The sequence below is a fragment of the Oncorhynchus keta genome, chromosome 20, assembly GCF_023373465.1.
Source record: "Oncorhynchus keta strain PuntledgeMale-10-30-2019 chromosome 20, Oket_V2, whole genome shotgun sequence".
Taxonomy (NCBI): domain Eukaryota; kingdom Metazoa; phylum Chordata; class Actinopteri; order Salmoniformes; family Salmonidae; genus Oncorhynchus; species Oncorhynchus keta.
This window is the reverse complement of record NC_068440.1, coordinates 32693796-32707395: the sequence shown is the minus strand read 5'-3', so window position 1 is coordinate 32707395 and position 13600 is coordinate 32693796. Positions and strand designations below refer to the sequence as shown.

General features: G+C 40.2%; 1 protein-coding gene across 6 annotated transcripts; it reads right to left on the bottom strand.

Moving 5' to 3' along the window:
* Window positions 1-946: 946 nt before the first annotated feature.
* LOC118399004 (otolith matrix protein OMM-64-like) lies at window positions 947-12575 on the bottom strand. Of its 6 annotated transcripts, none has more exons than XM_052472701.1 (20): window positions 12464-12575; window positions 11608-11669; window positions 11041-11064; window positions 10528-10593; window positions 10378-10419; window positions 9277-9312; window positions 9105-9158; window positions 8252-8296; window positions 6965-7078; window positions 6139-6171; window positions 5948-6013; window positions 5779-5844; window positions 4095-5597; window positions 3663-3701; window positions 3454-3510; window positions 3279-3332; window positions 3134-3193; window positions 2580-2645; window positions 1846-1927; window positions 947-1744 (listed from the first exon to the last, which is right to left on the bottom strand). In XM_052472701.1, exons 1-19 carry the CDS (start codon window positions 12472-12474, stop codon window positions 1899-1901), a joined length of 2427 nt encoding a protein of 808 aa, XP_052328661.1. In that variant the 5' UTR covers window positions 12475-12575; the 3' UTR covers window positions 947-1744; window positions 1846-1898. The 6 variants fall into 6 exon arrangements, with proteins under 6 accessions (XP_052328661.1, XP_052328663.1, XP_052328665.1 ...); XM_052472703.1 differs by having other exon boundaries at window positions 3454-3504; XM_052472705.1 differs by having other exon boundaries at window positions 4221-5597.
* Between the last annotated feature and the right edge of the window lie 1025 nt (window positions 12576-13600).

Here is a 13600-nt window from a genome sequence, read left to right as displayed (position 1 = left end):
GGATTCCCTGACTGGTATTTAGGGCATATTTGACCGTAAATCTCTTACACTACAACACTTTCACTTCCACCTAGTCCACATCCTGTTTGCTGTGTGTGTGTGTGCATGTCTTGAGTGTTGCAATAAACGTGCGTTCTGTACATCTGTCTCTTACTGGTCATTTCCATCCTCTTACCGGGATGCTGGGACAGTTGCGACACTTTCAGAAACCACCACAAAGTGGCTCACTTTGTCAAACAGGGCCAAGGAACGAGGAAATAAGCAATGCCATGATGCTTTCTTATAAGACAAAAGCCACAGTGACACTGTTGGATTGAAAGAAAAGAAGGCCAAAGGAATATCATTACCTGGAAATACTCATCCATCCACAATGAAAGGTTTGTCAGAAATAGGAGTGTTGAACAGCATATACTGGAAGACATGAAAAACAATTGATGGATTGTTGTATCTCAAGATACCATTTAGGAGAAATGTGTGGCACCAGGCCCTGACTTACCTGTAGCTATACAGTGTTTGCTACCAGGCCAGTGCACTTAACACCTCTTCTTCATGTCATCATTGGCATAATCTCTTTTATTACAGTGTTGTTATTCAGTGTTGTTGTAGTGTTACAATGTCTGAAAAGGTTATCTGCTGTGTTGGTTACTAATGTGGTATATTATCCCAGACCCTGGATGTAGGACTTTGTATGCTAGTATTGAACTTGACATGTGTCTGTATTTCAATTGTCAATGTATCACAATGTAACTCCATTGATTATTATTATGACATTATATTTTGTTTGTTCATTGTATTATCATATTATTTATAGTTGATATTATTGTAATGTCCTGGTAGTCAGTGAGTAGGCTTCTTACTTGCTTCTTGTTTCATCAGCACATCCTTTACACATTCACAAAAACACACACATACTGCTTTTTATCCCAACAAACTCGCCCCCCCAAAATGATCTGACAACTCAATATTTATTAGATTTTCCCCCTGTGTGCATACAGTTATGAAATTAAATTCTCATTATGTCTATGCAATTGTTATTTTACCATTTGTCTAACCAATGTAGATTATACTTAATCAAAGACATTGTATGTACACTTCTTTTTTTTAATAAAGAACCTTATGTTACTCATAACTTTAAAATGAATGTTGAACTGAGCCAGTAGGAATTATTTTTCAAATGTAGCAGCCGTTATCGGTTAAGGAAAAAGTGCCAATTCAGCTTTCTGTCAAGGACTGAGACAGCAATGCATCACATGAAAGCAAGAGGAAAACTGTAGTAACCCACAACCTGCAGAAACCTAGCAAACCTACAATGACTGAATGCTATCTTAAAAAAACAGGATTCTGTTTTTTTCAAGGGCATTGTAAGGGAACATGTTGACCATTTTATCAACACGCTAGTTGATAAGACAGGGGTGTAACATGTATAATGATGATGTCACAACTTAAATAAACTGTCTTTAACAAAAAACAAAGTTGAAAAAATATATATTCTCCATGATCAAATATTAAATTACCCTTGAGATGCCAAAAAAAACAACAATGCAGTCAAAAAGTAATGTAATGTAAAAATGTAATGTACACCAAAACAGTAGAATAATTTAATTGTATCCCCGTAGACACCTTCACCATATTGAGTGGCACGAGAGGGTTAAGGAACGTAAGGAACGTAAGTTTCGTTTACGCTGTTTGTTGTCATGACTACAGGAGGACTTGTTGGTTTTAAGTGGTATTCACCATGATGGGACTGCAATGAAAAGAGATGGAATGAAGTCAAAAAATTATTCAATGTACAATGTACCTCTCCTCTTATAGTAAGTACAAATCAATGGATATGGCTTTAGCTACCTATCAAACTGTCTGATTCCATTCACAGCGTCATGTGGCCTCAACCCACAGGGCTAAGACTGGGCTGCCGGTGCATCAGCGCCTGTAAACAAAATGAGATATACAGTACATAGAAGTGAATACAATCTGAAAGCATCATACAGTCTAATGGATCCCCTCCATCTCTCTCTATGTCAGAGAGTGACAGACGGATTAAATACGCATGAAACGGATGTAAGATGTACACAAGTCAAATGTTAGCACACATGACTGTAAGTCAAATCAAATTGTATTTGCGCCGAATACAACAGGTGTAGGTAGACCTTTCTGTGATATGCTGATTTACAAGCCCTTAACTAACAATGCAGTTTGAAGAAAAATAAGAGTTAAGAAAAATATTTACTAAATAAACTCAAGTAAAAATTAATAGAACACTAATAAAATAACAATAACGAGGCTATATACGGGATGGCAGGTAGCCTAGTGGTTAAGAGCATTGGGCCAGTAACCGAAACGTTGCTAGATTGAATCGCAGAGCTGACAAGGTAAAAATCTGCCGTTCTGCCCCTGAACAAGCAGTTAACCCACAAACCCACCCGTCATTGTAAATAAGAATTTGTTCTTAACTGACTTGCCTAGTTAAATAAAAAAATCCTGGAAGTTATCTGAGGAAAATAATTGTCTGCTAAATTGCATATATGATATGTTAATGTGCTGATGTGGCTTGGTGTGTCATAGTGTTCTGCTGACATTACCGTGAGAGGCACCCTGTGTCATGTAATCCTGTTGGTCTGGTTGGTCCAGGATGTCAGCTGGAACAGCTGAGGGAGAAAGGGATGTTTATTCCAATCCACACTGTTCCCAGTAAAGCTCTGTTAAGTGCTCCCAGTATGCAGGTTTATATGTATTTTTTTAACGTTCTTTCATCCTTGTGTTGTTCTCTTCCTCATACTTGTCATTGTACCTCATGTGTTTGGATAAATTAGTCAGATAACTCCCTGCACAGTGCTAAGAGTGGTGTGGTGTGGTGTGGTGTGTGTGTGTGTGTGTGTGTGTGTGTGTGTGTGTGTGTGTGTGTGTGTGTGTGTTTGTGTCTGCATAATGTTGTGAGATGTAATCTCTGTTCAAACAAACAGACATCTGATCAGAGAAGTCACAGGGACAAAAGATATGTTTACTTCATGGCACATTGACTGAGTTGGTTGGTGCACACACATGCACTGTTTCCTCCCCTGGTTGAGGAAGCCTTAGAATGATGGGGCCTTTCATTGGTAACTACCCAAAGATGTAAGTCAGTTTTGGTCCTTACCTTCTGAATCTGGAGCCATTGTTTCTGCCCCATCCATGTCATCATCATCCATATCGTCATCTGAGGGGAAAAAACACGAAACCGACTTTATTTTACTATTTCAATTATTCAAATGTGAACGTTTGTTTGTATGGCTTTGACTAACCTTTCACCATGGACTCTGACACATCATGGGAATCCTCGTCGGTCTCATCCTCATCTAAAGACCAGATTAATATACATGATGTTGACCCACAATAATTAATTAGAACGTTACAACAGCTAAAGACCAAGCCATTTGAAAGCACAGGTGATATGATTCAGGATAAGAGGAAACAAACCTTTGTGTGAATCTGTGCCTGGCTCTGCATCAGATTCAGATTTGTCATCGTCTGAGTCTATGAAAAGAAAATGTGCATAACATCGAGAAATCGTATGAAATGATGGAACGTTTGATACAAATTACTCCAGGCTCTTTGATTCAGTGCTGCATGGATCAGCTGATTAACAAGCAAGGGGATCAAGTGACATGCAAGATAGATTGACATACCAGAGGCATCCTTGTCATCTTTGTCAGCATCATCAGAATCTGTATCAGAAAGCGGTGTTTCAGTTATCACAATATGGTACCATTATCACTCACAATATAGTACTTAGTGCTTTTATATTTTTTTAATTGAACCTTTATTTAACTTGGCAAGTCAGTTAATAACAAATTGTTATTTACAATGATGGCCTACCCCGGCCAAACCCGGACGACGCTGAGCCAATTGTGCGCTGTCCTATGGGACTCCCAATCGCGGCCGGTTGTGATACAGTCTGGAATCTAACCAGGGTCTGTAGTGACATCTCTAGCACTGAGATGCAGTGCCTTAGACCGCTGGGCCACTAGGGAGCCCATTTTACAGGGAATCACATATGTACATTTCATTATGGCCTAATTATTAGCTACATTTCTATGGTTTAGTAGTGGTAACCGCACCTTTGGGCTCCTTCATCATGCTATCATTAGTGTCCTCTTCACTGTTGGAGTCTGCGTCAGCCTCAGTCTTATCCTCACTCTCATCCTTAATCTCATTCTTACTGTCATCCTTACTGTCCTCCTTACTGTCGGACTCTGTTGTGTCTAGGTTCATCTCCGCATCCAGCTCCTCCTCCTCCTTCTCCGCCTCCTCCAGCTTCCCCTCCTCCTTTGACTCCATCTCCGCCTCCTCCTCCGAATCCTGTAGAGGCTCAAAGTCTTGGCTCCCTAAAGGGCTTCCCTCCTTGATGTTGTCTTCAGGGCTGGCCTGCTCTTCCCCCACGTCACCTCCCTCCTTCATGTCCATTTCCTGCTGCTTTGGTTTCTCCTCCGAGACCTGGACATCCTCTTCGCTGCTGTCTTTGCTGTTGTCTGAGCTGTCGCTGTCTTTCTCATCTTCTTTGTCTGGCTTGTCGTTTTCGTCTGAGCTGTCGCTGTCTCTCTCATCTTCTTTGTCTGGCTTGTCGTTTTCGTCTGAGCTGTCGCTGTCCCTCTCATCTTCTTTGTCTGGCTTGTCGTTTTCGTCTGAGCTGTCGCTGTCTCTCTCATCTTCTTTGTCTGGCTTGTCGTTTTCGTCTGAGCTGTCGCTGTCTCTCTCATCTTCTTTGTCTGGCTTGTCGTTTTCGTCTGAGCTGTCGCTGTCTCTCTCATCTTCTTTGTCTGGCTTGTCGTTTTCGTCTGAGCTGTCGCTGTCTCTCTCATCTTCTTTGTCTGGCTTGTCATTTTCGTCTGAGCTGTCGCTGTCTCTCTCATCTTCTTTGTCTGGCTTGTCGTTTTCGTCTGAGCTGTCGCTGTCTCTCTCATCTTCTTTGTCTGGCTTGTGGTTTTCGTCTGAGCTGTCGCTGTCTTTCTCATCTTCTTTGTCTGGCTTGTCGTTTTCTTCTGAGCTGTCGCTGTCTCTCTCATCTTCTTTGTCTGGCTTGTCGTTTTCGTCTGAGCTGTCGCTGTCTTTCGCATCTTCTTTGTCTGGCTTGTCGTTTTCTTCTGAGCTGTCGCTGTCTCTCTCATCTTCTTTGTCTGGCTTGTGGTTTTCGTCTGAGCTGTCGCTGTCTTTCTCATCTTCTTTGTCTGGCTTGTCGTTTTCTTCTGAGCTGTCGCTGTCTCTCTCATCTTCTTTGTCTGGCTTGTCGTTTTCGTCTGAGCTGTCCTGTTGGCTCTCTCTGTCCTTTTCTTCTATTTCCTGGTGCTCTGGTTCCTCCTCCGGAACCTGGGCCTCTTCTTCGCTGCTGTCTTTGCGGTCGTCTGAGCTGTCGCTGTCTTTGCTGTCATCTGTGCTGTCTTTCTTGTCGTCTTTGTCTGGCTTGTCATCCTTAGTGTCTGAGTCTGCGTCGTCTTGTTTGCTGTCGCTGTCCGTCGCTTCCTCTGTCTCTGTGTCTTCTGCGCTGTCCTTCTCTTCTGCAGGAGACTTACCATCTAGTTCAATGTCCTTATCCTCATCACTATCGTCGTTGTCTGTGGCAGCATCTGCAGAAAAGTGACAGTGTTTAGACATTCTGGTAATTAATTATTATGGTATATGACGTAGAATATGTAGTTCTGAACCAATTGAGAACAAGAGAGGTCATGGGGGACACCGGTAGAGAGACCTTCCCTATAATGACCCTTTGTGGGTGAGAGATGCACAACCTTCAATGAGCAGACTCACCTGCAGAGTCATTATCTAACATTTCTTCTTCACCTGCAGTATCCTTCCCATCTGCATCCTCTTGAGCTGAAGAAAACAACAGGTTTATGACCAACTGATGGGTAGAATGGCTCAAATGACAGTTTCCCAGACAATGAATATCCAGTTCAGAAATGTCAATTTAGCACACCTGAGTCACTCTTGTCGTCATCTTTGTCTGTCTCCATGGCCTGCTCCGTGTCATCACTGGTCACGTCTACAATCACACATGATTTATGTCATCAAACTTTCGCAACCTATTATTTGATGTCGTTGTATTGCCAATGAACCTGTCTAGTACAACATTATGATGAAAACCTTGACGTTGTTCTTCATACTTACCAGAGTCAGCTTGCACATCTGTCAACACTTCATCTTAAAAAGAAACACAAAGTTCATTGTGTGTTTTATTATGAGTACCTAATCATGTTTTCATTAGACAGGGTCATGTATTGTCTATTTATCAATGCTTTGAGGGGTGGGGGGCGTACAGTATTAACGACGGTATTTACAGCATCGTCCCTGTCGTCCTTGTCTGTGGAATGACAGAGGATGACCTACTGCACTGTGACCATTCTAGTTCTTCACGACCAAAACAAAGGAACTTTTTTTTACTGCCAGCGCTTCCTATTGAAAATACTGTGAAGATAACTATGTTTTGTCTTTCTCAGCAAGGAGTTCACCTGCCTCATGTTATGATTAGTTAATGTCAGAATCCAAGTATTCATTTTTGTAGATACATAATCCAAGTCTTTAGTCCCTTATCCTCAGAGGCATCATCTCACTGTTTTTCTTCTTTATTGCCATCTAATGCAGTTTCCCAACTCCAGTCCTCTAGTACCCCGAAGAACACAGTTTTGGTGTAGCCCCAGACAAGCACACCTGATTCAACGTGTCAACTTGTGTTTCATCAAGACCTCAATGAGTTGAATCAACGTGTACTGTTGGGGGTACTTGGGGACTGGAGTTGGGAAACACTGATCTGATGGACAAAGAAAAATACTCTTAGATTTGTATCTCCAACGTTAATGTTGGGTACTGTGCACTTTTCCACATTATACTGTCCTCGTATTTTTGGCATGTTTTTCATCTGTCTTTATCTTCACCAGCTGCCATGTACTTTAACTTACAGATTTTGGTTTTGAATCAGTCTGTTTTTAACACTTACCTGTGGAGTCACTGTCAGGAGACTCTGTGGAGTCACTGTCAGGAGACTCTGTGGAATCACTTTCTGGAGACTCTGTGGAGTCATCTTCTGGAGACTTTTCCACATCTGCTGATTCTGAAATCATAATTTAAAGCAACATAGATTTATTATATATTTTAAGTCTGCCTGTTGATGTTTATAGCAATGTTTATTACACTGATGATGTTTGTTACAGTTATAATGATACTATGTTCTGATGATCAGTGAAATCAGAGCTTGGTTATTGAACAAGGAATTCAGAGAGAAAATCTCTTACCCAAAACCTCTGCTGACACCTTCTCACTGTCATCATGTCTATGTCCCGGGATTTTTTGTTTGTTACTTACAACCTCATGCTAATCACATTAGTCTACATTAGCTCAACCGTCCCATAGAGGTTAAAGACTTATCCAAAAAGACTCACAGGTGTAATCGGTGAGCTTCTACAAAGTATTGACTCAGGGTATGAGTACTTATGTAAGTTAGATATTTCTGTATTACATTTTCAATAAATTTACAACATTTTCTAAAAACATGTTTTCACTTTTGTCATTATGTGTAGCTGGGTGAGAAAAAAATAAACAAATCAATTTTGAATTCAGGCTGTAACATAACAACATTTGGAACAAGTATGACAACTTTCTGAAGACACTAAGTATAATACTGAAAGGCACAATTTATAGTACAATATTTACACATGTATCAGGGAAGGGGGAATTGGGGATCCAAGCGTCACCTCTAACTACCATTTTGTACAATGTATTATAACTCTAGAAGAATTTGTGTTTCACTTTGTATCTTTGTTTTGACTAAAGTAGCTGTTGTACCCAGCTGTGCTTAGACTTTCTGGGGGTAAAAGTAGCTATTGTACACAAAAGAACGAGGAAGCTGTGGCCTTGGGTGGCAAGAACATCTCTCAAAACGTATCGCTTCCCTCACCAGATGCATCTTAACATAATGACATTATCGCTTCCCTCACCAGCTGCATCTTAACATAATGACATTATCGCTTCCCCTCACCAGCTGCATCTTAACATAATGACATTATCGCTTCCCTCACCGGCTGCATCTTAACATAATGACATTATCGCTTCCCTCACCAGCTGCATCTTAACATAATGACATTATCGCTTCACTCACCAGCTGCATCAGCTGCATCTTAACATAATGACATTATCGCTTCACTCACCAACTGCATCTTAACATAATGACATTATCGCTTCACTCACCAGCTGCATCTTAACATAATGACATTATCGCTTCACTCACCAGCTGCATCAGTTGTATCTAGGCTGCCTGCTGCTTCAGCTGCATCTTTACATAATAACATTAGTGTTATTGGAAGGCTTGAAAATACTTTTGTAATTTCTTACCTTGTTATTGATTATACAACTATACAACATTTTGGCCATTGTTTTTGTTGACAGTAGATATGAGGCTAAAGTTTGTGTCTCACAGCTTTGTCCAATTCAGAGTGACTTGAAAGTGGACATGCAGATGAAGTATACAGTATATACACTACCGTTCAAAAGTTTGGGGTCACTTAGAAATGTCCTTGTTCGATGTTATTTTAATGGGCAACATTTGTTGCTTTTCTTCCAAAAACAAGAACATTTCTAAGTGAATGGTAATGTATATATTTTATGTGCCCTTCAAGGCACAGCACGTGACAGCATGCCGCACTCGCTTGGGCAAAAAATATTTTACTGCATGAATTGAAATAACAAATCCTCATCATCAACAGGAACTTTCACAGATTTTGACCAGCTGGTTAGCATTTTTCGTGATGAATCTTGTTCTGGAGGCAGCTCTGCAGAATAGTCACTAGCTGGCAGAGCAACAAAGTCATAAAATCTGATTTGAACTCTAACCCTAACCTTAACCACAATGAAAACTCTGATGCATAACCCTAACCTGAAATTAAGACCATTCATTTGTACAATATAGCCAATTTTGACTTTGCAGCTTGCCAATCTAAGGGGGAATTTCTCAGTTCCTCCAGGACAAGACTCATGACAATAAACATCAACCGGCTCATTCTTATTGAATGATTTCGACCTTTGGCCATAACCCTTATCTTTGACATCATTTGACCTTTGTGTATTTTACTCCTAGGCCTCACCTGGGGCATCAGGGGCATCAGGACTGCCTGTGGTTTCCACGCTGGTATCTCCATCTGGAAGACAAGGACGGGTGACTTTGATGCTGTTATTGAAGTCACCATTACTGTAATTATCAGGAAATCCCCAGTAGTCAGTGTGCTTCATTTCCATTCAAATCAATTGGTGACTCACTGCCTGTGTCTGTGGATGTATCACTGCTACTCACATCTGATAAATGAAGAAGAAAACATTGGGTGAGTTGGAGTTTGTCGTCTGGCCATTGAACTTGTTTTAGCCATGGACTCTTCAGTAATAAAATTGGTCTGGACAAGATCAATATTACTACATTTTTTAATTGGTAAATGGTTTTGATTGGACTTACTGTCTTTCAAATAGTGTTTATAGTGGATGTTATAGAATGTGTGTTTGAAGAAGCTGGTAAGTAAAATGTTTTATGGCATGAAAAGGTTTGGGGAATTTATATAACTTTGGCTTGGATTTGAGAAGCCTTTGGTTTATTCTGTCATCTGTCTAAACCTTCAGCATGACCCCACAGCAAATAGTCAGACTGACACATTTATGGGGCATGATGAGGTAGGACCCAGGAGCAGAGAAGAGAACCAATCGAGGAACCCTTGGTTTAGAAGAAATGTAAATACTTTACTGGGAAACATTCAACAGTAGGTACCATGTAAAACTGGGAAAACAACAAACACTAAGACTCGATAACTACTAAGGAGACAACGCACACAGAAAACAAATCAAGCTTCTGCAAAGGGTAACACACCTCACTTAAAAGGGAATCATAGTTATTAACAGAAAACACCTGAGTGTCATAATAGTCTCTAGGGCGGTCTCTGCTGCTCTCTGAGGACAGGTGAAACTATGACAATTTACTCATGTCTGGTCTAGAAAGCATTTGTCTAGATATGTTTCATGGGTACTGTTGTTATAGTGTATACATACAGGTTTATGTGAGTGTCCAATATTACAGTTCCTCTATAGAGGATAGTTAAGTGTCTCCATGATAGTCTCAAAGCAGGCCCATGTTGTCTGCTACCTAAAAACAAATTAGTGTCACGATCAACAGCTCAGTTTTTAATTCTCTCATGTTGAACGTCCTTCACTGGTACTGTGAAGTTAACGTTTTTACTTTCAGGGGGAATCACCATCCTAATTATTGTTCTAATCTACAGAGTTGGTTTCCTTGAGAGTTGAGTTGATTCTACGTCATACACTTCTTCCTTGATAGAAAGACAGATTCCCCCAGTCCCCAAACCCAGCCACTCATACCTCCAGCCAGCTCTTTACTAGAGTCAGTCCCATCTGTGGTCCCTGTGAACAACAGAGGTTTTCTGTTTAGTTTCCGTCGGTATGAAATGGTACATACCTGGTGTGTTTAACTAGGTATTGGGTAGGAGATACATTGGAGTCAATACAAACCTACAGAGTCTCCAGCTGCTGCTGCAACTACCGGGCTGCCAGTGGGGCCTTCGCCATCTTTGACACCTGAGACCAGAAAAGTATCATAGCACCCATTTTGTCAGTTGCCAATGATCACCCAGCTAAGCCAATACCAAACTATAAAACTCAATATCTTAATGTATCCAATCATGCAACACTGGTTTCAGTCCAGTGTTTTGAAAATGAATGTAAATGAAATCAGAAGACAAAGCACATATCGGAAGCGATCCATATGTGACCTATGTGTGTAGGCTTTGACTGGAGGGCTTGTCAGTGTGCTTAACATTAAGGTGCTCTAGCAGAGCAGCAGCTCTCTCTGAAACACAGCACAATGAATGGTGTCATTGTTCCATCATAAACATTACTTCTGACTAAATACAAAATACATTCATGTGTATACACTACTTATAATTAACAAAGATTATTAGCCTGTAATTTTCTAACTGTTGTGGTAATTATGAACGTCATGATAAAACACAAATGACACGTTACCATCATTATCTCCCTCTGTTCCATCTGCAAATGAAAGATGCATAGGGGAGCATGATTAGTGGTTTGGGGATTTATCTCCATTTGAATAGACCATATGTAAGGCCCACCCTACTTCTCTCTCTATCCCACAACAGGCACAAGAGAACAGACCTCTTTTGTGTCTCCACAGAGTGACCTGGGTTCTGATTACACTACCGTTGTGGAGAAGCAGAGGACTCCCATTGTGATTCAATGGTTTGGATGGAGGTCGTCGTATACATTGCAAAGGCCTCCTTAAACATAATGTAATGGTCATTTTGGTTGATATGTTTGCTCATTTGATGTTTGCAGTGTAGTTTAGAGTAGCTTATAGTAGTTTACAGACTGGATAACTGGAAAGGTGAAGCATGTTTTGTCATTGCGTTGAAACTTAAATTAAACTAAAATGGAAACCGTCGTCTCTCGACATCTTGTTCACCTATTATAAAAAATGTACATTATTATTAAGCTGTAGTTACTGATGGAAATATTCTAAATTCCCCAACATTTATAAGATTTAACAGAAGGTTTAATTTAATGTTTTCTTACCAGTAATGGGGGCCGAGAGAGCAAGACCAGCCAAAGCAAAGATCAAAGGAACAAACAACGTTCTGTTAGAATGAAGAACACAGAGATAGAACTGGTCAGTACACTTTTAAAACAATACTTTAGTCAAACAGATGTAATGACTTCTCCCAGAAGCCATCTTAAGGTCATAGTGGCAGTGGAAAAGGAAAAAGAGTATTTGAATGGAAGCAGGTAGGAGGAACTGTGTTTTTCCTGCTCATTACATTATAATAAGAATATGTGTAACTTGCAGCAATGCCAAGTATCTTATGGATGTTCTTATGTTCAATATATATTATGGATAATGAATTATCAATGAAAAGTTCATAAAAAAATGAATCAATGATATGTTGGTACATTATATACTTTTCATCTTTTAATATCATGAAAAGTCAAATAAAGGATTATTGTGAACTATTTTGACTTTAAAGGTAAATTCCCAAAATCTTTTTGAAGACTATTTAGAGTCCCATCACTTTATCTTGTACCAGTATCAACATTGATATCAGTTGTAAATCTATTGTTATTGAAGTTTAGGATTGAACAAGAAAAAAGGAAGTCTGTAATAACAAAAATGACACACACATTGCCAAGCTATTGGGATCCCACAAAAACAATGAATTAAACAGTTCGCCTCTCTCTCTCATTGAAATACCCTCAGCAGGTCTAAACGTCTCAAGTTTCCTTATACAGGTAGACTAACAAATACACTTCCCCCAAGAATACAGCTGTCCAAATATGCCAAATAGATTGTGTCATTTTAAAAGTTCCAGTACACACACATTAGTCAAAAACCAAATACCCAATGCAAGCCACCCTTGTGTTAGTGCTCACTTACCGTGACAGCATTGTGACGGGATAGTTTAGCTAGTGGGGCGAAACTCAGGTGTCTCTATAGTTTCCAGTAGGTCTACAGTCTGGCTGGAGGGAGCCCAAGAGGTTTTATACTTTCACGACCCCCTCTGCTCCTAGGGGGCAGAGCCTGTGAGCCACAGATACACACTGACAGACAGAGAACACACTGGAATGCTAGTTGGCCCTAAACAGAAAGTACACAGAATACCTGACCACTGTGACTGACCCAAAATTAGGAAAAGCTTTGACTATTTACAGACTCAGTGAGTGTGGCCTTGCTATTGAGAGAGGTCGCCGTAGGCAGACCTGGCTCTCAAGAGAAGACAGGCCATGTGCACACTGCCCACAAAATGAGATGGAAACCAAGCTGCACTTTCTAACCTCCTGGCAAATGTACGACCATATTAGAGACACATTGTCACACCCTGACCGTAGAGAGCATTTTATGTCTCTATTTTCGTTTGGTCAGGGTGTGATTTGGGTGGGCAGTCTATGTTCTATGTTATATGATTTTCTATTTCTATGTGTTTGGCCGGGTGTGGTTCTCAATCAGAGGCAGCTGTCTATCGTTGTCTCTGATTGAGAACCATACTTAGGTACCCTTTTCCCCCACGTGTTTTGTGGGAAGTTAACTTTGACTTTGTTCAGGGCACATAGCCCAAAGCTTCAGGGTTTGGTTTTGTTCTTTGTTTTGTCGGCGTCATTTTTAATAAAGAGGAAATGTACGCTTACCATGCTGCACCTTGGTCCCGTCCTTCAGCCAGCCGTGACACACATATTTCACCCAGATTACACAGACCCACAAAGAAGAATAATACAAATTTTAAAAATCTTGATAAACTCTCATATCTACTGGGTGAAATACCAGTGTGCCATCACGGCAGCAGTATTTGTGACCTGTTGCCACAAGAAAAGAGCAACAAGTGAAGAACAAACACCAATGTAAATACAACCCATATTTATGTTTATTTATTTTAACTTTCAAACTATTTGCACATCGTTATAACACTGTACATAGCGATAATATGACATTTGAAACGTTTATATTCTTTTAAAACTTTTGTGAGTAACGTTTACTGTTAATGTTAATTAACAGTAAATTAACTGTTAATTGTTTATT